The 26,869-nt window shown below is 46.2% G+C and overlaps 1 protein-coding gene and 1 long non-coding RNA gene across 3 annotated transcripts; both read right to left on the reverse strand.

Moving 5' to 3' along the window:
• Nucleotides 1-1,303: 1,303 nt before the first annotated feature.
• On the reverse strand, nt 1,304-26,671 carry LOC310752241 (5'-nucleotidase domain-containing protein 2-like). 2 transcript variants are annotated; one of them, XR_014542878.1, is made up of 15 exons: nt 26,319-26,649; nt 20,894-21,078; nt 19,536-19,610; nt 18,126-18,181; nt 17,532-17,625; nt 15,523-15,651; nt 11,348-11,408; nt 10,554-10,656; nt 9,581-9,682; nt 8,501-8,582; nt 7,713-7,799; nt 7,437-7,577; nt 6,792-6,856; nt 6,193-6,351; nt 1,304-2,311 (listed from the first exon to the last, which is right to left on the reverse strand). XR_014542878.1 is itself a non-coding variant. In XM_083592219.1 (14 exons), exons 1-14 carry the CDS (start codon nt 26,587-26,589, stop codon nt 2,050-2,052), a joined length of 1,713 nt encoding a protein of 570 aa, XP_083448345.1. In that variant the 5' UTR covers nt 26,590-26,671; the 3' UTR covers nt 1,304-2,049. The 2 variants fall into 2 exon arrangements, 1 of the variants encoding a protein (XP_083448345.1); XM_083592219.1 differs by lacking the exon at nt 6,193-6,351 and having other exon boundaries at nt 26,319-26,671.
• Nucleotides 22,280-26,264, reverse strand: LOC310752294. Its single transcript, XR_014542899.1, has 2 exons — nt 25,679-26,264; nt 22,280-25,232 (listed from the first exon to the last, which is right to left on the reverse strand). It is a non-coding gene; the product is annotated as an uncharacterized lncRNA (long non-coding RNA).
• Nucleotides 26,672-26,869: the final 198 nt, after the last annotated feature.

Below are 26,869 nucleotides of genomic sequence, written 5' to 3' on the forward strand. Positions count from 1 at the left end.
CCCAGCAAGACACTCTTGGGGCTCCATAGCTTACAGTGCACGGCCAAGCAAACTTACTCAGGAGCCCATCTGCATTCCATGGGACCTCTTCCTGCGTGTGTGCAGGATTGCTGCCTGTTTAGCTTCATTGTTTCTTTATGATGTTTCATTACCCATATAAAGAATAATGTTTCATTATTCTTACTGCTGTTTTGGGGAAAATGAGCGCTTACTCCCTTGGCTTTTAGAAGGTAAAGAAAATTATAAAGCACTTTGTTAACTATTCTAGTGACCTGCAGCAGGAGATCCCAGAGCCAAATCAAGCCTCTTAAAGAACAGCACGTCACCCCACCCTGCTAAGCAAGTATTGCAAGTTAAACGGAAGCTCTGGGGCTCTGGGAAAGGATGTAGCAATAGTTCCATTTTAGGAGAATGCAGAGGGAATTTGGACTGCCACCTTCCATTCTCTCCCATGGAACAAATGGCTGAACAAGGCTGTAGCTCTGTGTGCATAAAACAGCTGAAGGTAGCATCGTCTTTCTATGTGGGCACATGGCATGAAGTAACATTCCAGACATCACTCTCCACACAGCTTATTATGTGGCCATGAGGTGGCAGCAAAGTAACACTGGACCAGGGGTCAGCAAACTTTTTCAGCAGGGGGCCGGTCCACTGTCCCTCAGACCTTGTGGGGGCCAGACTATTTTTTGGGGGGGAGGGGGAGAACAAATTCCTATGCCCACAAATAACCCAGAGATGCATTTTAAATAAAAGGACACATTCTACTCATGTAAAAACATGCTGATTCCCAGACCATCTGCGGGCTGGACTTAGAAGGCAATTGGGCCGGCTCTGACTCCTGGGCCTTAGTTTGCCTATCCATGCCCTGGACTGTGCAATACACAGCTGCTGCCATTAGAAAGTGTGTTTCTAGTCCCTCAAGTTAAATGTTAAGAATGTGTGGGAAATGCTTATTAAGACCAAGGATGTGAACAGCATTTCCTGTTAGTCAGGAAAAGTTTCAGAGTTCTGCATTGACCCTCATATTTAGCAGAAGCAGAATACACTAGACAGAGTAAGAAATCTTAATGTACACTTTACTTAATTTACATAGGAAGAGAAAGGAAGATTACTTTGAAAAGGATTATTTTTAAAGTGAGGAATATACATCCACCCCAAAACCACTCCTCATCACAGGCAAATGGTTCAGAAAAGATGAAACATTTTAGGACAAAGTAGAAGAGGGAATGTTTGGGAGCCAAAACAACATGCCCCCCACCTCTGATCCTGTACCCCCTTTTCTGGCAAATAAACATACCAGGAACAGGTTTCACACTGAACTTTATTAAAGGTACAAAATTGGACTTACGAGCTACAAACACCTACCCTCCCATTAGCACCTCCTGTCCCCCCACCAAGAGACAGGATATTTCCCTCCCAGCCCCTCCCCACAGTACCCCATACCTTCCACGGTTGCAAGCAAAAATCACCCTCACAAAAACCCAGCAGTGGGGAAAAGGTAAACTTCAAGCACTTCAGAACACCCCTGCAAGGGGTGGGGGCTGAGTAGTTTTGTGAGTTGGAGCAAAAATAACATTTCACCCCCACCCCCACGCAGCTGCTGAGTGAGTTTGCCTGTGAAATTATCCACCCCAGGGCAGGGCAGAGAGGACTGCAAGACCATTCCAAGGTGCTCCACCAGCGGACAAGCAATTGACAGGCTTCCCAGCTTCCTAGAGCACCTGCAGGAAGAAGGCCAACCAAAACTCTGCTGTTGGGCTCCTGGCCAATTTGAGATTTGGGAATCCTGCAAAGAATTCTGGACTAGTTGGACCTTGGTCTGAGCCAGCAAGGCACTTCTGATGCCTGCAAGCAAGACTGGATACTGAAGACCACTTGGCAAAGATGAATTAGGCCTTAACAATTAAGACATTCCTAGGAAGCACTCTTGCTTTGTAAATTTGGACAAATACCCCGCAGGGACTCTAATTCAAGAAGTCAGCCCTCACTGCTGCACTTGTGGGTCTGGGGCAGAGTCGTGAGCCTCTGCAGCCCTGCATGCGCAGGTCCCTAGCGGATATGAGCCATCTCTTCCAAAAAGGGAGTCTTCATGCAGCCAGTGCACAGCTGATCCATCCAGAGGGGAGCCTCATGCTGCAGGGGAGTGCGTCTTGGGTAAAAGGTGTAGTTGAGGTCATAGTTGAGCAAGCAGCTGAGCGAGGCCATGTAGACGTCCGAGAAGCGGCACAGGCGGCGTGAGAAATAGGTGGGGTTGTGGCAGGTGCGAAAGATGCTGCCAAACTGAGGATTGAAGAGGTTTTTGGTGAGTGCCCTGCAGCAAGTTTGAGGGGACACAGAGAAGAGAAAGAGAAAGAGTTATTAGACAACAGCATACAAAATTAAATCTTTGGCTTCCTAGGTTCTGTGCCTAGCTAGGTGACCTAGCAAGCTGCATCAGGACAATGTGTTTTCATGGAAACTGCAGCATGCAGTGCTAGCTGAAGAAGGCACCTCTCCAAGAATCTCAGCTTTCTGTTAGGTAGAATTTTGGTCATAAAAATGAACGTGTTATTGAAAAAGTTATTTTTATTTCAAATTGCCCCAATAATTAATAACCTACGCTGTTTTAAAGAGGGATATTTCTTGGCAGAAGGATATTTTTAGATTTATCTGGCAGGGAAAGAACCCAAGAATTAAATATAAGATATGGATTGATACTAGGGGAAAATGAGGCTTCCCTCTGCCAGATCTGCATTTATATTACAAAGCAGCATGCTTGTGTTGGTGAAAAGAATGGATAAAGTTGAAGAACACTCAATTGCTCAATTTGGAGGGGTGTTAAATTTGGTTGGCATGAATTTCTATGGTATGGCAAAGCAAGAATACGTAAGAATTTTATGAATCATGGAATTAGGAGAAATATCTATGGAGTCTGGGGAAAATATAATAAAAACCTGCTAGAAAGGAAAACACATTTGTGGCTTTGACCCATCAAAGCAATTGCAGTGAAAAACTTAATATGGAAAAAAGATGGCCAACGTATAGAGAATTACTGGACTTTACAGATACTAGTGTAAGCCTGAAGAAGATGGAAGAAGTCGGCAACAAGTGACAGATTGGTTACAATACTGTCAAGTGAATGAAACATTTGACGTCAATAAATAATATGGTTTCATGGAACATACCTCAGAAAGAGCTGATAGAAAATAACGATAAGTCAATTTCTAAAATGTATGTTATTACAAGAATGAGAGACAGGATGAAATGGTGAAATTGGCAATGATTAGTTGGGCAGGAGATGTAGGCCATAATATAGTTAGATTTGTGTGAAAAGCTGTGGGAAACAGGACTGAAATTTACAACCTGCTATGCTCTTAAGAAAAACTATTTGAAAATGATTTATAGATGGTACTTGACACCAAACAGTTTAGCAAAAATGTATAAGTCAGAGTTGGGTAAATGTTGGAAGTGTAAAGTTATGGATGGGACTTTCAATCATATGTGGTGGAGCCAAAGAATATTGGGAAATGATATATAATGAACTGGAAAAAAATATTTTGGAAGACCTTTCCAAAGAGAGCTGAGGCCTTTCTTTTAGGTATAGTGAGATCCGAGGCTCATGGCATCTACAGATGCAAGTAGGGGAGCCATTAGAGAGCTATCCAGTTGCACAGCGCAGACCATTGTTTTCTATAGAAATGAAATCCAAGCCCACCAGATGAGACAGAACCCAGTAGCAGCAAAAGCCTCAAGAATTCCATGAATTCTTTCATGGAATTTTCACAGAAAGAGTATTTACCCAGAAGGAAAGGTTGTTCAGGCCGCACAACATGACCATTAGCACTGGGAGGGGGCAGGGGGGAATGAAGGGACTGTGAAGAGCTCAAAAAGTGAGCAGGTGTAAAGGAATGCATACTGGGGCAACACACACATTTGTGATCTGACCAAGAAAGAGTTCTTGGAGCGATGGCAGACAGCTCAATAAAAATGTCAACCTAGTGTGCAGCAGCTGTGTAAAAAGTGAATTTTGTGCTAGGGATCAAAACAAGAGACATCACAAATGAGACTGGCACCAGGAGGACTTTCTACAGATGTCTGCACTTGGAATACTGCAAAGAGTTCTGCTTGCTGCACCTCAGAGGAAGGGGAGTGCAGAGCTGTGAAAGGTACAGAAAAGAGGAAACAAAATCAACTCTCCTACACGAAATGGTTACAACGTTTGTGGCTTTTTAGTTTAGAAAAAAAAGCAAGTAAGAAAAAAGATATGCTGCAATTTATTAAATTATGCATTAGAAGGAGAAAACAGAGAGGAAAATGTTCCCTGTCTATCCAGGGTCACTGAAAGAAATGGAATGTTGGGAGATTCAGGAAAGACAAAAAGAAGTACTAATATTTTAGTACAAATAGTTCTGGAATTTGATACAAGACATGGTTGTGGCTGTCAACTTAGGTGTCTTTAAAAGGCAAATTCACAGAGGAAGACTATCCAGGATTACTAGTCACGGGAGGCCCTGCTGGTGATACTGCTGTCTAACTTGTTAGCTATGCTAACTTGCAAAAGGACCTTCTTGACAGCTGTTCCCTGTTTATGAAAAGACCTCTCTGGTGAGATGCAACTGGTTTCCTTCACTCAGGGGGAATTTAGAAAGATTCCTATCCACCCTGGTATTTTATGGCTAGTACACATTGTCCCTGGCAACCTTGAAATTAGCAAGAATACTTGATTGTTTTCAAATGATCCACTGGAGTGTTCAGAGGTCACTGGAAATCCTCTTGAAACTGCTGTGCATGTAGTATCCATACCCACAATAAATGGATTGTATTATTATTATTATTATTATTATTATTATTATTATTATTATTATTTACTCGGTCCATCTGACTTGGGTTGCCCCGGCCACTCAGGGTGGCTTCCTACAAATTATAAAACCACATCAAACAAAAAACTTTCCCATACAGTGGTACCTCTGGTTACGTACTTAATTCATTCCGGAGGTCCTTTCTTAACCTGAAACTGTTCTTAACCTGAAGCACCACTTTAGCTAATGGGGCCTCCTGCTGCCGCCAAAGCAGGATTTCTGTTCTCATCCTGAAGCAAAGTTCTTAACCCGAGGTAATATCTCTGGGTTAGCGGAGTCTGTAACCTGAAGCATATGTAACCTGAAGCGTATGTAACCCGAGGTACCACTGTACAGGGCTGCCTTCAGATGACTTCTATCAATCAGATAATTATTTATCTCCTAGACATCCGATGGAAGGGCATTCCACAGGGTGGGCATCACTACCAGGAAGCCCTTCTGCCTGGTTCCCTGTAACCTCACTTCTTGCAATAAGAGACCCGCCAGAAGGCCCTCAGAGCTGGACCTCAGCGCTCTTGGGGGTAGAGATGCTCCTTCAGATATACAGGGCTGGCCGTTTAGGACTTTAAAGGTCAGCACCAACACTTTGAATTGTGCTCAGGAACGTTAGTACACTTTCAACCCACACTGAGAAACTAGCCATTTTCTGCATGGCAGTGACTGCACAGCTGCCCACTTGCTACAGGCAGACTAGGCAGAGTCAACACCTGGCAGCTGCTGGGGCTCCCTTTAAGAAACTCCAGCAACTCAGGCCTGATGCTCCAAGTGCCACCAAAAAGCTGGGTCCAGCTGCCATTTGAATTGCTCATGATGCTCATAATCTGGGCCATTGTAGAAAATTAAAAACAGGCTAGAGCCAGTCACCTGGCAATGCTTAAGAGTGCTGCTGCTGCTGCTGCCCACTGCCAGTTAAGCCCAATGGAGGAGGGCAACTGATGATGGAGAAGACAGCCTACCAGAGGGCACCTGGACAGGGTCTTCTCAAACCTGGAGTCAGCTGTAAGTAGGCAGGGAGATTTAAGGGTTTCAAAAAATAAGACAAAGCATAAAGCAGCTGCCACAGGCCAACAGTAACTGCAGAAAGTTAGAATTCAGGAGGCAGCAGGAGCACAGATTCCCATTCTTAATCTGTTTAGCTGGAGGGGCCTCTTTAACTTTTCCCTACTAATCGCTACCTACAGACACAATATTATTTGCCTTTCTTCCAAATGGGCACACCTTCAGAGAGGGAAAATTCTTATTTATGTAGCTCCACCATTAGTTTGTAGAGGCGGCTCTCCACTCCAAAGTGTTTACAAATCTAAAAATAGAGCATGGGGTGGAGAAGAAATGCAAATACAGTAGTTACAATTACCTGGGCTTTGTTTCAACAGGGAAACCTAGTTCCCAATGAAATCAATGAGAATGAACTTAAGTCATGAACCTGATCTGCTGAAGTCAATGGGACCCAAGTTCAGATTCAACCCCTTGTACACAAGTATAATGAGGCTAAAGGGGCGTGGAAGTCATGAATCTAGGACAACAGAGGGGAGATCCAGATGAGTATGGAATTTTCTGTGGGACAGAATAACCTGATGAGGAGCTAGAATTCAGAAGGAAAAGCAACTATAAGTAGATCAACCTTTGTATTTCATATTTTGTTGTTGTACATTGTATTTTTGTTTTGCATCGTAACCTATTTTGAGTATTATTTTAACAGAAAAACAGGGTATAAATTGTAAATCTCATCTATTCAAGCATGCAAAGAAGATATGACCCTGCAAGTTGACATTAATACTACAGACTGAAAAAGCAAAGCACCACATGTACAGCCTCGCCCCAGCTCCCCAAAACATCCTTGGCTAGTTGGCCTGGATAAAACTCTGATTTGCCACAGACACTCAGGCATGTGGCTATTTGTAACCCTGGATCTGGCACACTGAAGCGCATGGGAAGGCCGAGATAAAATGCTACCTGAGCTCTTGTCGCTCCTTCATCCAGTCCTGCAACACCTTCTGAGCTTCTGGATCCTTGAACATCTTTTGGAGAAACAAACCAAGTGGTTAGAAATGCATTTGATGATCCCACCCTGCCTTAAAACTCACTAAACCAACTTTTGCAGAAGAAATCCGCCTTTTTACCTACTGATTAACGTCCACAGCCCATAAGCTAGCTAGAAACTTCATTTCTTCTATGTTAACTGGTCTTTAGGGCACCTTATTGATTCTATAACCAATGGATTGATTCTATAACCAATGGCTTCAAGTTACAAGACAGGAGATTCCGACTAAAGATCAGGAAAAACTTTCCGACAGGAAGAGCTGTTTGGCAGTGGAAGGGACTCTCTCAGAAGGTGCTGGACTCTCCTTCCTTGGAGGTTTTCAAGCAGAGGTTGGATGGCCATCTGCCAAGTGTGCTTTAGTTGAGATTCCTGCATTACAGGGGGTTGGGCCATATGACCCTCTGGGTCCCGTCCAACTCTACAATTTTAGCATTTTAGGATTTTTGCTATACTATTTTAGCATCCTTTGCCATCTCTCAAGAGCAGCCCTCCATGAAGAGAGAGCTCTGTGCCCTTTCCCCATTCCATTCTCAGCCACCAAGTGGACTCTCCTCTACCTGCATGCGCTCCAGCAAGCCGGTCAAGGCCTGCAGCCAGGTGAGTGCTTGTGAGTACTGTTCTGTGTTCACCATTTTGGTCTCTGTTTCCAGTTCGGGAACTATGGCCCCTGTTCGCCAGCCATGGCGCAGCATCAGGTCCTGTGGGGAGATGGGTACAGTGGAAGGAGGAAGGCATAGGCAAGCCCAAAGCAACTTCACCCACCCTCCCCTCCCTTCAACTCTGTCAGGTCACAGCTCCCACAGGCCCCAGAGAAAAAGGCCCAAAGATCTCACCGCCAGGTCACTGTAGAGATGATCTCCGAAGTAGAGAACTTTGGATCCACGCCAGCCTGTAAGCTGGAGGAAGTCAACGAGGTTGCCCTATATTTTATTTTTTGACAGTGGAATAAGAAAGGGTGCATTAAAATCACCAGACAGGTGATGTCAGTTAAAGGAGTTCTATAAATACAGGAACAAAATGGCTACACAATTTTTACATTAATATAGAATGAGGTTAAATATAAGAGGCTGAATTTTGACCTAGAATTGACAAAAGATATGGAATTACTTGCTGGTATGGAGAAGGCAGCCTGGTGCCAGCCTCCAGAAACAGAGAGCGCTGGGCAAGAAGCCCTCAGTGGGCTTTTCTTCTCTCCCTTGCTTGCCCACTGTGCCATGGCAACGGTGAGGCCAGACTAGGCCGTTTCCTCACCGCCAGAGAGAGAGAGAGAGAGAGACAGAGAGGGCCTGACATCTGAAGGGCCACACAGGCTCCTGTAATAGGGTGGAACTGGATTAGACCTGCGAGAGAGGAGATTACTTCCCCCATCCCTTAGGTATCTGATTTGACATCCATCCAAAGCTGCCTCAAGAATATCCAAGTGGAGAAAAGACAAAGTGTGTGTGTGTGTGTGTGTGTGTGTGTGTGTGTGTGTGTGTGTGTACACAGATGATGATATGCTGAAGGACTGACATGCCCAAGTTACAAGCATGGAAAGATCTGGTGTATTAATTCCATTCTTCCAGAAGACAGACAATCCCACCACCATGACATTTTTATCGTCCACAATCCATTTCCTCACCTGCTTATATACCTGCCCCTTCTCCAGCTTAGTTATTTTGTCCCACTGCAGATCCCCATTAGCATCCAGCCGCCGGAAAGGTCTGAGGAGAGAAGCAAGTGGGGGGTGGGTGGGGGGTGCCAACAAGACCCTCTGCTCTCCCAGAGCTAGGGGGCATGAGCTCCTGGGACCCAGCACCTGGCCTCCAAACCCACAAAATCATTCTCACTTGCCCACCCTCACACTGTTTCTGTGGGGAACCTACACATAAGATTGTGTAGATGTTTTCTGCAAATTCTTGTGTGAAGTGGCTCTTGGAGCCAAGGTAAACCAGGAGCCGTGACTTTGTATTGCATTTTGGCAATATTATAAAAAGTGCAATTTAAGAGGCACCTCCTTAAAGACTTATTTTCATTCTTTTATTTATTTAACAAAAATATATGTACCTCTTGATTGTAATAAAACCTCCATGTGGTTTAAATGTCAGTAAGACACAAAAAGGGAAGGAGAAGAAAGTATACAAGATATAGGAAAGAAGGGGAAGAATGACAGGAAGTGAAAACAGAATATTCAGAAGTCATGTATAATTTACAAAGCACCCCTATCTTCATAAAAGCAGACAAGCATTTCTGTCCCAAGCCAGTGTAAGTGCGTAGCCTTCCCCACCCCACACACTTATTTTTTCTGTCTCACAGAAAAGCAAGCAGAGGAATATTTAGGGCAATCAAGCAAGTCAGTATTAAGTCACTTTTTTTAAAGTAAAGAAAGGAGGAAAATGATGCAGTTGGGCAGATAGCAGGATTTCACATTTACACAGAATGCCCCCCCCCCCCCCCCGGAACAGAAAGCAAACAGAATATTTGGGTCTCTGCAAAGCGGCCAGAGGCAACCTCCCAGGTTCTTAAGGCTCAAGTCTCTGTACTGACTGGTGTAATCTATAAGACGGTGCATGTGTGTGTGAGGGCCAGTACCACTTCCCAGACTTCAGGCTGTGCGCTCTGCCCCCCAACCGCCCAAGGTGGATGCACTAGAACTCATCCCTCAATGTGGCATACAGGATCTGGAACCCACAGCAGGAGCTTTAGAGTGGGCCACACTTACTTGACACAATCATTGAAGAAATGAGGCTTGTCTGCCTGGACTATGACCACGTCAAAGAAGTCCCGCCAGTCTTTACCAACCATGTACCGCATCCCTTTATTGCTGGAAAGGAGGAAAAAGGCACATTAGGAATAGGAGAGGGAATGTCACCAGTAGCAGACAGCAGGGGGAGCTTCTATGGGCTCTTGCAACAGAGACCAAGGAAGCCTGAGAAGGGCAGCAGATATTCCAGCAGAAGAATCAGCAGAGCGCAGGAGCTAATAAATAATAATAATAATAATAATAATAATAATAATAATAATAATAATAATAATAATTTATTTGTATTCCGCCCTCCCCGGCCGAAGCCGGGCTCAGAGCGGCTACAATTCACTCCTTTCTCACAGCCCACAGTAGTGCTCCCTGTTCATCTTCCTCCTTTATTCTCGTATCTACCATGAGACTGTCAAATTAGTGTAAGCTGTCTGCCTGAGCCGCCTAAAGGGCTGGGGCTAGTAGTGTAACACTTTAGGTCAAACCTAAAAAAATCTTCAACTATCTCAAGGGCCAGCACATGGAAGATGGAGCAAGCTTAGTTTCTCCTGCTCCAGAGGGCAGGACCCAAGCCAATGGCTTCAAGTTACAAGAAAGGAGATTCTGACCAAACAAGAACTTCCTGATGGCAAGAGCTGTTTGACAGACTCTCCTTCATTGGAAGTGTTTAAGCAGAAGTCGGATGGCCACCTGTAGTTACGATTCCTACACTGCAGTGGGATGGACTCGATGACCCTCAGGCTCCCTTCCAACTCTACAATTCGATGAAAATGCAGGAGCAGCTGATGCAGGAGAGCCCTAGAGATTCCAACAGAGTGGTTCAATATCAGCATTTAAGCAGAGTTTAAATAAAGCCTATTGTAGATCAACAGTTTTGGACCAGGACAATGCTAATGCCCAGCCTACTTCTAGCTTGCAGCCCTGCCATGTTCAGACTCACACAAAGCTGAAAGGGCTGTTGGTGATGAGGAAGAGTTTCTTGCCACACTTGGCCAGGCGGTGCAGCACGGCGTATGTCTCATCCCCACGCAGGATGTACTTCTCTGCAGAGGGAAGATGGGCATTAAAAACTTCTCCATGCAGACAGAACCAAGAGACAAACTGAAACGAGGTTCACTGGGTGGGAAGGAGCAGTGCTGGAAGGATTGTTGTTTTCGTTTTCTGACTTAGGCTGGGCTTTGTGTATATGCCTCCCCTGTGGAAGTGAACAAAAAGTACACAATGTGGCACAATGCAACCCCCCCCCTTTAAAGCAAGTTTCTAGCCCTTGTTGCTGTGCAGATGCACATGAAAGCACCTGGCCAATCCCTCTCTGACTTCTGAGACGAAGGGTGGGGCTTCAGTCTCCTGGCTTCTCCTGTGACTGCAGAATTTAGCTTTCTTGGTGTGGAATGTGCTTAGTCCAGGCACAGAGAATGCACAGGCTAAGAGACTTCAGCCAGGCCTGATCTTTGGTTTTGCCTTCCCTTAAGCAGTCCACTGCTTGGTTCACTTGCTTAAGCCTCTGTGCCATTCTGCTAAATCACTTCATGCAGAAAAACAGCCCATTGTGGAACATTTCACTTCTGACACACTAGGCTAGCTAACCAGCGTGTTTTGTTCTACAGCTTAGCTTGTAGGTGGTCGCTCTTCCCTTGGGAAAGGCAGCAGGTCTGGAAAGGCCATTTGCATCCCTTGCAGCCCTCTGCTTGTGTGGTTGCCCTGCCTCCAGCCCCTTGGCAGATGGATACTCACCCAGATCCTGCATAATCCACTTGTACATAAAGCCTTTAATGTGGACATCCCGGATGGCATCCTATTGAAAAACGTTTTTTAATAATAGTTTTAAAAAAACACCTCAGAAATACACAAACATGTTTAACAATGTGCATCCTGGTCTAGCTCCCCCTGACCTGCGTTTCCAATGCTTCACCAACACCCTGAAAGTTGCTTTCAAGAGATGGTACTTTGGAAAGGAAGGCTATACCACTCCCTTGCTCTGCACCCCTTCCAAGCTGGCTTTGGGCTAAGGGGGGGGGGGCTAAGAGCCGGAATCACCCCACTTGCCCCTCTATCCCAAGCTAGGTTACCTAGTTGGGTGGGGAGGCACTGCAAACTTTTGCAAACTGGCCCCAGCCTCCCACAAATCACTTGCCTCTGTTGCTCCACTGCTTTACAACATATTCCGATGGCCAAACCAGTTTAAAGATCCATGTCTGGATCACTTGCTTTAAAAAGAAAAGAAAAAAATAGTAGTAGCCACCAGTTTTTGTGTGTGTGTGTGGGGGGGGGTAACAAGAATCCAACTGGGACTCCAGAACTGTAGGAAGAGGGTTAACCCTTTCCTTTTCCGCTCTGCTTTCCCTGACAGGGATGTGGGTGGAGGGAGTTCAGAGACACGGATTCTTGCTTGTTTTCCTCCACAGGGCAAATAGCGGCTTCACTGTGTCGGGGGGGGGGCGTGCATTTACAAGGGGAAAACCTCTCCGTTTGAACCACAGCCCAAATCTGATTTGAGAAATCCCACGGGTGTTTTTACCTGTTTAAATAAATGCAGCAGACCTTGCTACAGTGACAACCAGCTTGGTCCTTGCCTGTTTCTGTCTTTCTTCCTCTTTTAAACATAGAGAAATTCCCAGCTACTTTCCAAAAGAGTGGTGCGCACACAGTGGTTTAAAATGGTTTCTAAGCACTCCATGTGTATACACTTTCGGCACTGACACTATCCCATTGGCAGCTTGCACTCTAAAATGCACTCTGCAGGCAGGGTTTTTTTTTACATTTGTGGTGACATTTTACTGCACACCCCTACCTGACAGCACTCCTCAGTGGTCTTTTTTTAAAAAAAATATCTGTTTTTTAATGCAAATCTGGCATAACAGAAAAGTTGTACCCAAAAATTTTTTGGCTGCCTCCATAGGAAAATGAATACATGTGTGCATACCCACAATGGGCCTCACGTTTCTGGAACTTAGGGAAGGTGGGGAAGTACTGAGAGGAGGGGACAATAAGACACAGTGTGAATACATCCCATCAACTACTAGCCACTAGTGTGGACAGGAAATAATGTGACAGTGCTTTCCATTGCTCACGTGGATAGGCGTGCAGGCAAGAACGTATGGGGGAACTGGATCTGTGCCTTAACAGCCTGGTATGTATCTAGCCAAAGAAAGCTGCTAGGATTCCTTAGCTGGGGGTCATGATAACTGTTTTAAAGGACACTCACAAATTTGTGGTGTAGAAACATCCATGTGGTACAGGTACAAAACCAGTAGGGCTGGAAGGGACCAGAAGGTCTTGAGCCCTTGAAATAGGAACATCCATATATAATCCACATCACAAGTAGGCAGGAGGAAGAAGAACAACCACAGGAGACGCCTGCACCACAGGAATCGCTTGGAGGACCATATGGCTCAAAACAAGCAGAACCCCAAACTCCATTCAGGAAGGCTAAGTATTTGATCCCCTGCTAAATTTGCCCATTTGCCCTCTGATGAAGAAATGACCAATCCATAATTGTAATGGTAGGTTTACTGTAGCTTTGAGAGACAGAATAACAACAGGAAAACCCCCAGAAACCCAGAAGACAAAGGTCTGGGATTACAGGTAAGACCTCTCCCTTACAGCAGGTGCTTCTAATCTCAGCTCGTTACATAGAATCATAGAGTTGGAAGAGACCACAAGGGCCATCGAGTCCAACCCCCTGCCAAGCAGGAAACACCATCAGAGCACTCCTGACATTTGGTTGTCAAGCCTCTGCTTAAAGACCTCCAAAGAAGGAGACTCCACCACACTCCTTGGCAGCAAATTCCACTGTCGAACAGCTCTTACTGTCAGGAAGTTCTTCCTAATGTTTAGGTGTGTAGCAGGAACCCCCCCACCCCAATCACTCTGTTTGTACAAACTTCACACACACACACTCACACACTACATTCGCCACATTTCTGTTATAAATTCATAGAAAATCAACCATACATCGGATTTGCACTGTTCCATTTTATTTTACTCCATATGACAAAAACTATCAAAGGGGGGTGGCTTGGTCCTGGTCAGCCATAATCCCTTCACCGTCTCAGCACATCCACAGGAGCCCTGCCCAGTTGCTATGCCAACCCTGATGATCCCAGACAGAAGACAATCAAGATCACAAAGAAGTTGCATATGGGAGTGGATTCAGCATGGACTGAAACAAAGGACAATGATCAGATCTTCCCTCTGGGGGCAGGAAACTGCAAACTCCCCTTTGTCTCCTGGAAGTGACTCATGGGGAGGGGGGAAAGGAGGAACTAGCCAGGTGACAAGACACTCAGGTTACCACCAACTCCTCCCTCAACCCCTCCTTTCTGTAATGTATGCATGATGTTTCTGGGGGTGGGCTTGACCTAGAGGAGGGGAATTTCAAAAAGTTTTTATAAGACCTTGCACACTATTTTTCGGGGTCTTTCCTCTCTCTTGCAAGTGAGGGGAACACCCTATTGCAACAGTTCAATAAAGGCCAAGCCTACAGGCTGATGTTTTGCTCCAAGTTATCCTGGTTGGTGTCTTTACTTTTTGTCCAAGGGAGCCCTCGGATATTTCCGGCAACAGGTGGAATCTTCTTTCTTGTCGTTTGGATCCATTGCTCCGTGTCTGCTTCTTTGGAGCAGCAGAAAACAACCTTTCTCCCTCCTCTATGTGACATCCTTTTATATATTTGAACATGGCTATCATATCACCCCTTAACCTCCTCTTCTCCAGGCTAAACATGCCCAGCTCCCTTAGCCGTTCCTCATAAGGCATCGTTTCCAGGCCTTTGAACCAGGTAGCCTGACATTTGGCTGGTTGATAGGGGATCAAATACTTCTTTCACTCATTATAATGCACATCAATCTCTTACTTTTGTCTTCTGGGTTTCTGGAGGTTTTCCTGTTGTTATTCTGTCTCTCACAGCTACAATAAACCTACCATTACAATTATGGACTGGTCATTTCTTCATCAGAGGGCAAACGGGCAAATTTAGCAGGGGATCAAATACTTTCCCCCCTCACTGTAGAATACAAGCATGAGAACCCCCTAAGCCTGTCCCTATTTTCAGGTGGAATTCAATCAGATACAGGCAAATTCACATTCCGGGAGGCTAATAGAATTGTGCAATTATCATTGATTGGGAGGTCTTGTGTAGCAAACCTGCTTCCCCCCTAAGACTTCTTGTGATAAGGAAAGTGGTGGACAAATGCACTGGGACGTGTGGGGTAACACAATGTCATCTAATCTCCCCACAAACAAATCAGAAAGTTGGCTTGCTAATGAGCATTTGCCATCTAATCTTCCTGCAAACAAATTGGAATGAATGCTCAATGAAGAGGTCTCTTGGAAGAGTCAAAGGGCCTACGTGCATGGAGGCAGCAATGGAGCAATGCTATTTATGACAATGCCTGTTCTGACCTCTTGCCCTGGATCAAGGAGACAGGCAGGCTCCAGAGAAGCTGTGAGTCTGAGAGGCAGAGCCAGATGTCTCAAGTTTCCAAAGATACAACTAAGAAGGAGACTTGCCTTTTCAAAACACAGGCAGAGGAGGAGAAAGAGGCCCATGCCGTGTGCCTTGGGGCAGCTGGGCTCCTTGATAAGCCTGCCTGGCAGCTAAGCAGGCAGCCCCTCCCAATTCTCTCCTTGGTTCAGGACAGCCTGTTCTGCTGTGGCGAGATACGTCACTCCCTCCCACAACAAAGTAGTAAAAAAGAAAGAACTGAACAGAGCCCTTGAGAGCACTCAAATCCTCCTCCTCAATTTGCCTGCAGGGTAAACCACAGAGAACAGAGAGTCCTCCCCCCACCACCAAAAAAAGGACACCTAGCAAGCAACAATCCTCCTGCCAATTCTCAACACAGAAGTCTACATCTCAACACTCAGCAACAAGAGCAGAATATGCAGGAAAGTGGAGGGAAACACACCGTTACGTCTTTGTAGAGATGGATGGGATCGTAATCAATGTCGTTGGTGATGAAGAAGTCATTGACTACGGCCAGGAGGGTCATTTCAGGGAGAGAGAAGATGTCCATAAACTGCTTTATGGCTGGACCCTGGGAAGTCCAAGGGAGGGAAGGAGAAACAAAAGATTGTTCCTGGTTTGAACAGCAACTCTCAATCAGAACTGCCTGCACTCATCACCCATTTCTTGCTAGTGCAAGAACTGTAAGTGTCCAACTTTGCAGAATTCCTGGTTCATCCAGTCCAGCTACACATCAGAGCCCTACATTCACCAACCACTTTCAAAATCCACAATTAAGTGAGAATGAGCATATTTACTTCCGCTTCCATTTATCAGATACAGTCATACCTCGGGATAAATATGCTTCAGGATGTATTTTCGGGTTGTGCTCCGTGGCGACCCGGAGGTAATGGAGCACATTACTTCCGGGTTTCGCCGCTCGCGCAGATGGTCAAAATGATGTCATGCACATGCGCGGAAGCAGCAAAATGCGGCACGCCCAGATGCATCTTACTTTCTATTCAGGATGCGAATGGGGCTCCGGAACGGATCCTGTTCGCATCCCGAGGTACCACAGTACATAGATCCAGACTGGAGAAAAATGGGGAAGGCAAGAGACATCAAGGTTAGATAAAGGCATCTAGGAGGTACAGAGCACCTTCCATGAGCAGGGGAAAGGGGCTGCCGTGAGACTATTTCACCGGGAAGTTCTTGCCTACCCACACTGCATTCTGAGTGTCAAACAGCACACTATGTTAAATGCATAGTTTCATGTTCTTTCATTTGTTTTAAAAACATAAAATAGCACCTATGGAATGTTCCGATCAGGATCAGGACCAGGACGGTGGTACCTTAGGATGTGAAAGTGGTGCATTGAGAGTGGGAGGAGGAGATCATTGGTTTGGTTTGTTCTTGTTTTTATTATGCATTTTGTGTTTTTATCTTGTATTTTTATGCTGTGGATTGTCCTTAGATCTTTGAATGAAGGGTGGCATACAAATTTTATAAATAAAATAACGTAACGATTTCCTCTCATGCTGAGCCAAAAACACACACACAGAGCTCAGGCTATCTGCACTGTAAGAGCAGACCTCAGGTGTTCCTTCGGCAACAGTCATCCTCAGACCGAGCCTTAAACAGGAGCTGCAGCTGTATCTCAGTTGCTGGCTCTACGCCCATGAAGTGAAAAACTGGACACAAAAGTTGAGCTCTTTTTTGCAGGGGTGGGGGGCAAAGTTGTTAAGTTGTTCATTGTTTTTAATTAAATTCATCAAAACCGACACTTCTGACATGGGCTGCCACACACCCGGATTTTCCTGGACATTCATCGATTTCCACCTGGATGCTGTTTACGAGGGCTGAATACAAGACGTATGGCAACCCTATTTAAAGGGGCCAAGTCTGCTTTATCTGCCATTGACTCTTGGGGAGTGGGATGGCGCTTGAGTCCTCTGAGTCAGGGCAACATTACACCTTCGGCTAGAGAGGCTCACACCTCTTCGACAAATTACTTCTGGTTAGTTATGTACATCTAGGACTGGCTCCAAGGGCAATGCCAGTACTGGCATGTGGGGTGCTCTGCCAACATGACGAAAACTTCACTATGGATGCCCCTTTTCAAAGAAGACCACTTCATCCTTACTCCAGCATCTCAGTTTGCCATGCATCCTGCAGTATTCCCTGCAAAAACTCCTGAGACAATGCAGTGCCCTACCAAATACTTGGTAGAGAAACCATGCGAATATGGAGGTCCAGCCTAGAAAGTAGATACAACTGCAGGCCAACTAAGCTCCCTTTATAACTTGGTGGACCCTGGATAGCAGAGATACATAGGAAGGCAAATAAAAGGAGCTACACTCTGCTGGCACCTGGTCCCCTCCTGCCACATCTCAGTCAGAAACAGAAACTGAGCAACGAGAGACACTGGCCGATGGCCTTCAAACCAGCTCCAGAGGTAGCAAGGGAACCAACCTTTCCATAGAAGCCACTAGCCTGGTGGAGGGGGATATGAAGGGTACCGTCATACAACGCCAGCACCTCGTCATCTGGAACCGGTTTCAAGCCCCTGGGGAATGCCAAAAAGGGGAAAGGTTTAGGAGCTTGGAAGTGTCACCAGGAGCGCATCATTTCACAGCTGAATCAAAGTACTGCATGTGAGTAATGTGGCTACGAAGTTATGAATTCCAGTTTGACTGGTGCAGACATGATGCGGTCTCCTTACAAACCAGTTTGCAAATTTTGAGCCAGAGCAAGGGATGGATGCTCCTTCCCCTCTTCCTTGCTTTGTTTGACTTAACCATGGTTTAATATTCCATGTGAACCACAGCTAACCATGGCTAACACAAATTTAACCAGAGTTTTCAAGGGAGATTAAAAGGACCGGATGCCTTTGGGACTGCTTCCCAACTTGCAAATTCTATTTCCTGGGAGTCAGGGTTATATCTGAGGCATGACCACACAGAAGAATATTAAAAATTAGGTCTAGGAACAGCCTCAATTCCAATATCTCAGCTATGAAATTCTGCTCCATCTCAGCCATTGGGGGCCAATGAGAGCAACACTTACCGGTAAACGGTGCCCAGCTGAATGTAATGAAAGGCATCTATCTTCATGAGCAAGCCCTGTATGGCAGACAGAAGAGAAAAGTGGAGTCAGCACACAGGAAACCTATATTGCAAATTAGTTCATGAAACGGTATTTTATTTATTTATTTATTTATTGAATTTGTATAACACCCTTCATCTGAAGATAACAGGGTGGTTCACCACATAAAAATACAAAAGATGAACACAAAATACATTATAAAAACAAGAGCAATAACAAACCAATAACACTCTTTCCACAAACACATTTAAAAGGACACACAGGGTGGTCCAACGCATGGCCATGTGGCCCCCAAAGCCTTTTACGGTGGCCCTTTGCAACATTTGATGCCCCATCCCTTGCACTGCCTTCCCAAAGCTGGATTAGCAAGGCGCTGGGCTTTGGGAAGTAGGTGTGAGGGCACTGACAGGGTCCTAGATTCCTCTTGCCTCCTTCCCAAAGCCTAGTTAGTGCTTTTCCAACTTTGGGAAGGAGGGCTCTAGGACCCTGCCAGAGCCAAGTGCCTTCATCCCAAAGCAGGGCCGGGTGTGTGAGTCAAATCTTGGTGATCCCCCCCCCATGAGACAAGGCAACGTGCAGCCCACTTGGTATGAGAAACTGGACCGCCCTGATCAGCCAAAGCCAAAGGACTAGTTAAATAGAAACATTTTTGCCTAGCACCTAAAGATATGTAATGAAGGCACCAGGTGAGCCTCTCTGTGGAGAGCATCCCACAAGCAGGGAGCCATCATAGAAAAGGACACTCTGGTCCTCACATGGAGGACACACACAAAGAAGGGCCTCAGATGATGATTGCAGGGTCTGAGTAGGTTCATGTGGGGGAAGGTGGTCCTTGAGGTATTGTGGTCCTTAGCCATTTAAGCCTTTATAGGTCTAAACCAGCACTTTGAATTGGGCCCAGAAACTAACTGGCAGCCTGTGCAGTTGGGCCAGGATTGGTGTAATATGCTCAAACCATCTTGCCCTGGTGAGCAACCTGGCCACCGAATTCTGCACCAGTTGAAGCTTCCAAACAGTCTTCAGAGGCAGCCCTATGTATAATGCATTGCCTGCCCACATTTGTGCTACATGGATGACCACAATGGAAAAAAAGAACAAACTCTTCCCTTGGCTTACAATTAACCCCCTGCTGAAAGTGACCCTTATTTGCACAGGTGACAAGTAATAATGCTTAGCATTTATTTAAGAAGACTTTTAAAATGTTCCAAGTTGATTACACTACTGCATTAGGCCACTGCAGTTTGGCAAAGAACACCTGGTGACTTCAGGCTAAAGTGAGATTTGACACATGCACACACAGTTCTGCTCTTCCAGCCTCTGCTCTCCTGCCAAAGCCACAACAACAGGACAAGCCACCTGTCTCTGTCTCACCTTGGCAATGTCGTAGTGTAAGCCCCGTATGGCAAAGTTCGGCCAATATTCATACTTCAGGATGCCCTTTGGATACTGATGGGACAGAACAAAACATACAATTTGCAAGGTGGTCAATCAGTTTAAAAAGTCTAGAGCCTTTCAAGTGTCATTTGGAAGCGGATTTCAAAGGTAATACTTTTTCTCGATGAAGTCAATGCGGGGAATTGCTTGGAACCATGCTATCCATGTTCATCAGCTACAATTGGGATCACAGAGGCAAGCACAGACAGCAGGGATAGGGAACCTCTGTGGCCCTCCAGATGTTGATGGACTACAGCTCCCATCAGCCCCAATCCATTAGCCGTGCTGCTTTCTGGGGATGATGGGAGGTTAGAGTCCAATAACACTGGGAAGCCCATACAGGTTCCCAAGCATGAAGGGCAAATGCACATTCTACCCATTAAGAGGCAGAGGAGGCATGACAGGAGCAGCCCTCTTGGTCTGTCTGCCCTGTTCATGTATAAGACAAGAGGTAAAAGTTAACTTTTTAGCACTTGAATGAGGAGTGCTAAACCCTCCCCTTTCCCCACTGCTTCAAGTGTCTTTTCTAGCCTGGGCCACTTTGGATAACTGAGCTGCCAGAAAAGTGCCTGCAGTGACAGAGCATGGTGAGGTAAAGACAGCAGAGGGTTCAGCTTCATCCACCTGAATGCTCCTTTTGATGCAAAAACCAAACACATACAGTTTACACAGAACAGGACAAGCATACAAACACAGCTGCCTCCTCCTCTCATGTCTCGCTTAGCCTAAGGCAGGGCTGGGGAACCTTTCTAGCTCCACTGGTCAGATCCTGGCCTTGGCTGCCAACCACCTGGTGTCACCATGATAGCAAGTGCCTTTGACTTCAAAGTACAGTACAAGAGTCCTGCATTGTGCTTTAAAATGCCTGCAGCTCCAGTTTTACTGCCCACCAGCTGATGGGTGGTAGAGCCACAGCCTGCTTTCTGCAGACATCCGGTGTGTGAGGAAGTTCCACACAGGGAGCACTTCAGCAGCCAATCCAGCGCTGCTTAGCTGACGGGCGGTATATCTGAAGCCTGATTTCCCTTGCCAATGCACAATTGTGAACATGGTTTAAGTGTACATACGATGTCAGGTGTGGGGGCAGGTGGGCAAGTTTTGGGGGAAACGGGCTCATGGATCAAGCAGGTACCCTTGGTGGGCCAACTTTGGCCTGTGGACCACAGGCTCCCCACCCCCACCCAAAGGTTTTCAAACCTTCAGTCGCCACCATTTGTCAAAGCCAAGCACCCTCCAATTTTGCCAATTACTTTTCTCGTGTTCTAGTCAACAGGACATGCAAGCTCTAGAGGTACCTTATATTGCTCCACAAGGATGTCCCGAGCTGTGTTGTAGATGCAAGAGTGGAGGGCAGGTGAGTATAACGCCAGTGTGTAGTCATAGTCAAATCCATACACTCCGATAGTACTCAGGGAAATCTCATTGTTGGAGTAGATTGTTGAAGGGTTCAGAAGATTGCAGACCCCTGGGGGAAGCAAATCTGGAGGAAGATGGAAGCACAAGCAATTACCGCACACTTCTAAATGGATGCCTCTTACAGACAAAAGTAGGGGTACCCAACACATCAGAAACGTTGGCCTCCTGAGATTGCGTGCTATGCTGCAATGACACGCACACACCACCATTTCTACACATTTCTCTCCATTCAACAACCTATTCTGCACTCCCAGTGCCATAATAAGGCAAGGAAATCCCATTTTTTGAAACATAGAGATTCACCAAAAATAGCCAAATATATGTTTTTGTTTAGTTCCAAAAGGTAATAAAATTGTGATCCAGGAATGGAGGGGAGGGGACCTGACTTATTGCATGGATGGGAGGGAGAATACAAGGAGCAGTTTCTGAGGGAGTTTTTAGATGGGAGTTTTTTATGATTTGAGATGGGAGAAAGGGATTAGGATAGAATTTGTCTGAGGGAGAACTGGTTCTGATTTGAGTTGAACAACCACACTGAGGAGACAATCTACAGCAAGAGGAAGGAGTCTCACAGCTTAGATAGGAAGACTGGGTTGAGTGTCTGGAGAAGGTATTTAGACTGGAAGGCTAAGTCTGTGCCAGGGGAGGTAGAACCTGTGGGAATACAGACTGTGGGTTTCATTCTAGCCAGAAGAGGAGAATTCTTCTAGGAAAAGATGACTCCCAAGCCAGAAACAATGGGTGAGGTGACCCCCTGGGTTTGTTATACAAAATAAAATACCTCAGGAGGCAGATTGTTAAGAGAGTGGGTAACTGACAAAACATGTCCCTCACTCATGAACCAAAGTTAGTGGGATAAGTCCTCTACAGCTGCGTTTGCACATAATGCTAAGCCATGGTTTATTCAACAAATCATCTTGCAGACAAACAAATAAGCCGTGGCTCCTTTCTCCAAAGCTTGGTTTGGTTTCCAGATGCTCTTGCCTATGTGTCATCATGAGTGGCTGCAGGAAACAAGCAAATCATAGTTAAGCAAGCCTGTTGGGTTTGGAAATAATGTCAAACCACAGTTAAAACAGGTCATGGTTCTTAAGCCAACAACAAACCATGGCTTCATTTTGTGGTTTGTAACCAGAAAAGAAGCCATGGTTACCCAGCTGGGCTGAGATCAGGCATTCAAACAATCACCACTTGAGCTAAGTAAAACATGATTTAGCATTATGTGCTAACCAGGATATAGACAGGTTGAAAGGAGTGCATGGCCATTTTCTTACTGGTTTCTCTGAAAAGCAGAAGGCTAAGAAATAGGAATTTAGTTGTTAAGGGAAGGGTCAGATCCCTGAAAAAACAGGTCCTGTTTCAGCTAATCAGGACCTTGTTTTCCATCACAGAATAGGGAGAGACCAGAACCTAGTTCTCAATGGTGTGATAAATCTGTATCTGAGCTGCACAACTTCAGATGATTGCTAGGAGTCATAGAACTAAATGCTTCTCCTTAAAAAAGAAAATCCTTGAATATGAAGTAGCAAGGCAGAGAGAAGGGTTCCAGCTTAGCCTTCTCCCCAGTATGCCAGCTTTCTATGGAGTGTTTTTGTATGAAGGATCAACCCATCATGTGAACCACTACCTGTGTCATGGTATGCCATTTATGTAAGAACTAGGGCCCAAATGATCACAAAATTGGACCATCTCCATTTCAGCCTCACTCTCCTCCTGCCCCCCCTCCAGTGTACCATACTTAGTTAGTTCAGGGTGTTGAACTCACAAAGCTACAGTTCTCAGCATCTTTAAAAAAAATAGTTCCCATGATTCTCCATAACCATTAAGGTGGTATAAGAATGCTTTAAATCAAAGGTTCCCCAACTTCTGTCCATGGACCACCAGTGGTTCATGAGCTTCATGCAGGTGGTCTGTGGTGTGTCTGTTGATTTGTGGCTGAAGACAGGAGGGAGATGGTACATCCATCACATTAAATATTGATAATGTTTTTTTTTTTAAAATTGCATTGCTTCTTTTATTTTTTTGGATTTCACTTTATTGCAATACTTCAAGCGACTGTCTATCTGACCTCCTTGGAGAGTCTCCCCACCTCTAAGTCTGTTCTTGCACACCAGCAATCTGTTACTACTGAACATTTCAGGAGGCATCTTGCATAGCCGGGAGTCCTTGTTACCCCCAGGGCTTTATGTCTGCCACGTCTCAGCCTCTGAATGTGCTTTCCATATAGGGCTAAGTCCTCAAATCCATTAAGTTACAACAAAGAAACATGCCTCTAACTATGTATAGTGTGCATGCCTTTCCTTACTACTGAGTGACCACAGGTAGATTCCACATATACAGGATTAAGGTACAAAGCAGACATGATGGCTCCTAAATAGACCTCAGCCTCACCCCACCCCAAGCCTTAATTTATTTTTTTTCTTAGAAATTAAGAACTAGTCATTTGGATTCCCCCTTATTTAAATGAGCAATATGAAGGCCATTCAGTGCCATTCTATAATAATAAGAGGCTGCTGGGTCCATCACCCAATGGCTCATCTAGCGCAACATCCTGTTTTCACAGTAGTCCACCAGATGCCCACAGGAAGCCCACAAGTAGAACCCGAAGCCAACAGCACTCTCCTCCCCCACTTCTGATGGCCAGCAGTTGGTATTCAGAGGCTTCCTGCCTCCAACTCAGGAGGCAAAACATCCCTTCTTCAACCACAAATCCACAGTCACTCTTTTAACCACCTAAATGAAGCTTATCTCCATGAACCACCGTTTGGGACTGCCTGCTAGACAACAAAGATTAAATCTCCCCATAATAGCCTTTGCCACCCCTTTGCTCCTCCAAATTAGTTCTTCTCTAAGCACTATTATGGCTTCACATTCATAGCTGGCTTGGAAGCTGGATGGGCACCACTGGAAACAGAATGGATCTTGGCCATTCTCAACTACAGTGTCTTCTTTGCACGCAGGTCCCAGGCTCGATCCCCGATAGCATGTCCTGGCAGGGCTGGGGAGAGCCCTGTATGAGAGTATGAGATCCTGGATAGCCCCTGCCTGTCCACATGAGCCAGAGGGACCAAGGGTCAGATTCAGTAGAAGGCAGCTCCTTGTGTTCCTCACTCCTTCAGGGAGGAGCTTGAACAAGTGGCAGAACTGGTTCACAGCCAAAATATAAAGCATCCAGTTGTCCACACAGCTCTCAGTCTTTTAAGAATACAGACGGCTATACCTGGGCAGCACATACACTTTGCTGCTCGAAACACGTAGCACTTGTGCAACAGCAGACACCCTGCATTTGTTAACCCTGTCAGGTGCAAGCAGGCACACTAATGAAGAATTTGCCTTATGCCAAGTGATGAGTCAGCTCATCTCGGAGCACGGAATACACGTTGCCTTCTGTCATCCTCCCCCCCCCCCCAATAAACTGGTTGAGCTGGAAATAAAAATTACTGTATTCAGCAAATGCTGAAATGCGTAAGATTCTTTGTGGTCAACAGGCAAAGCACAGAGTGAACTGCTGGGTCAGACAGCCTGGTGTGGTCAAATAAACTTTGTGGGTAGTGATGCCACAGTTCAAGAAACTGGCAGTGCCCAGGAAAGAAGGAAGAAACTGTTAAGCTTTGTAATGCATATTTTTGTGAGGTGCAGAGGACAGTGGGAGGGGAAGAAGAGAGGAGAGAGAGACATGGCAATTTTTGTAGCACTTAGGAGAAAGTCAGGAATTAAGAGCAGGAGTTTGATCACTTTGTGCATCCAAATAAGTATGTCCATCCTTATTACAAAACTGGATTAAATACCGTTAACATTACACTAAATATACAAAAGCACACTATTTTACTCTGGTTTACTTTGAAGCTAACATCATCTCTACAGGGTTTATTAGAATCTTCAATTCCGCAGATGAACATGTATAAAAACGGGTGAGAATAAGAAGTCGTCTCAAGCTAAATTGAGGCATCTATGCTCTCTACCACAATTCTCCAAGGCTTCAGACACTAAAGATGCTGGGGGCTGGGGAACAGTAATGGTGGTAATGTAATGGTGGTATTCTCATACCATGAAATTACATTATCTTCTAATTGTTTATCACAAGTTTTAACATAAATTGCACAATTAAGTCCACTCGCCAGCCCATGCCTCCCCCCGATCTCTGTAATATTGATAAAAATCCTGACCACAGAAAAAGGGAGAAAGAGGAAGAAAATAGAAGGGACAACAGCAGCTTTGCTACTGAGCTATAGCCCATCCCTGGCTGCAACTAGAACAGATTGATTAAATCATGTTAAGGAGTAACAAAACTATGTTTAGTGGTTTATAAGGGGGGTACTCTACAACTGGACTGTTCTCCCCCACCCCAGCAAGCTTGCTAGATGCATACTTTTGGCTGGTCCCTGACAAGGACTGGGAGACTGCCCCCGATACCTGGAATTCAGAAGGAGAACCCAAAATGTATGCATCATATTTTTGAGAAATCAGGATCTCCTTCTTTGGACTGGGGGTGATTAGTACTACCATGTTCAGATGAATCATCAGTTCCAGTCAGTCTTATAAGTGCCTCCACCACCTGTATTAATCAGGCAGATTTAAAGAAAGAATACTTTTTAAAAATATGCAAATATTTACAAAAATCAAGGGTAGCAGGCATCATTTTAGAAGAGGCTTCTCTCCCACACAGGAATGAATGGCTCTTCCAGATTCATGAATAATCTAAAAACAAAGAAAGGATGGCACTTTCTTCCAAAGATTTGTTTTACCTGTTTTTTGCATGCAAATTTAAATTATTTGTGATAAAACAACTCCAATTCTTTAAAATTCACTGTGTTTGGTGTTCTTGCTGCAAAAGAGTCCCGCGGCACCTTCAAGACTTAACAGATCCACGCCACAGGAAATGTGAGCCTTTCCCTGTTGTTTCAGCCGCCGTGTGGGTCTTGCTCTCTTCCTCCCACCCTCCAAAGCCAGACACAAAGCAGCCCCTTCTGCCGCTGTCCCTGCCCGGACACGTCTCCAAAACAAAGGGCAGGGGAGCCCACGACCCAGCCTGAATGGCAGCAGAAAGCAGGAGGGCTCCGGAGCAGAGTCACCACAACATAAGCAGCAAGGGAGATGCGCGAGTCCTCGCTTAAAAACGAGGGACTAAAAATGTGTCAGGAAGCGGATTGCCTCGGGTCGGCAAAAAGGTACCACAGGAAGGGAACTGCTACAAAGTACATGGAAAGGGAAAAGAAAGGGGGGTCCTGCGGGAGGAGAGAAGGGAGAGAAGCCAAAGGCGGCGGCAGCATCCCCGAGGGAAGGGAGCCTCCCCCCTCGGCTCACCCTGCACCAGCCGCTTCAGCTCTCCGTAGCGCGCCCACAGGAAGGTCGGCCGGTCCGGCCCGGGAGGCGGCGCGCCGCCGGCCAAAGCCTCTTGGTCGGCGCCGGGGGCTGCCGCGGCGCCCCGCCGAGCCTGCGGCTGCCGGCTCCCGTAGGGAGGCCTGGGCTGGGCGCTGGGCGCCTCCGTCGCGAAGCGGCTGCAGCGGGAAAGCGAAGCGCCCGCCCGGCGGCGCAGCAGCAGCCAGCCAGCGCGCTCCGCGGCGCCGCCAGCCATGGCGCGAGAGGCGTGTGGACGCGCGAGGCCGAAGGACGCGGAGCCGAGGCGCCCCGGAGGGCGGGCAGAGAGAGGCGGCTCCGCCCCGCCAGGGGAGGGCCTGGCCGGGCGCCCGCTCGCAGCTCGGAAGGAAAAGGGGGCCTAGAAATGGAAGAACTACAACTAGCAGCTCCCCCGCCCCAGGACGAGGCAGAAGCGGCCGCTGTGGGGAGAGCTCATCCCCCGCTTCTCCGGCGGCAGCGGGGTTCTGCCGCCTGAGGCACCACCGCACCTTCCTTAG

The sequence above is a fragment of the Podarcis filfolensis genome (genome assembly GCF_964270895.1).
Source record: "Podarcis filfolensis genome assembly, chromosome: 17".
Classification (NCBI taxonomy): domain Eukaryota; kingdom Metazoa; phylum Chordata; class Lepidosauria; order Squamata; family Lacertidae; genus Podarcis; species Podarcis filfolensis.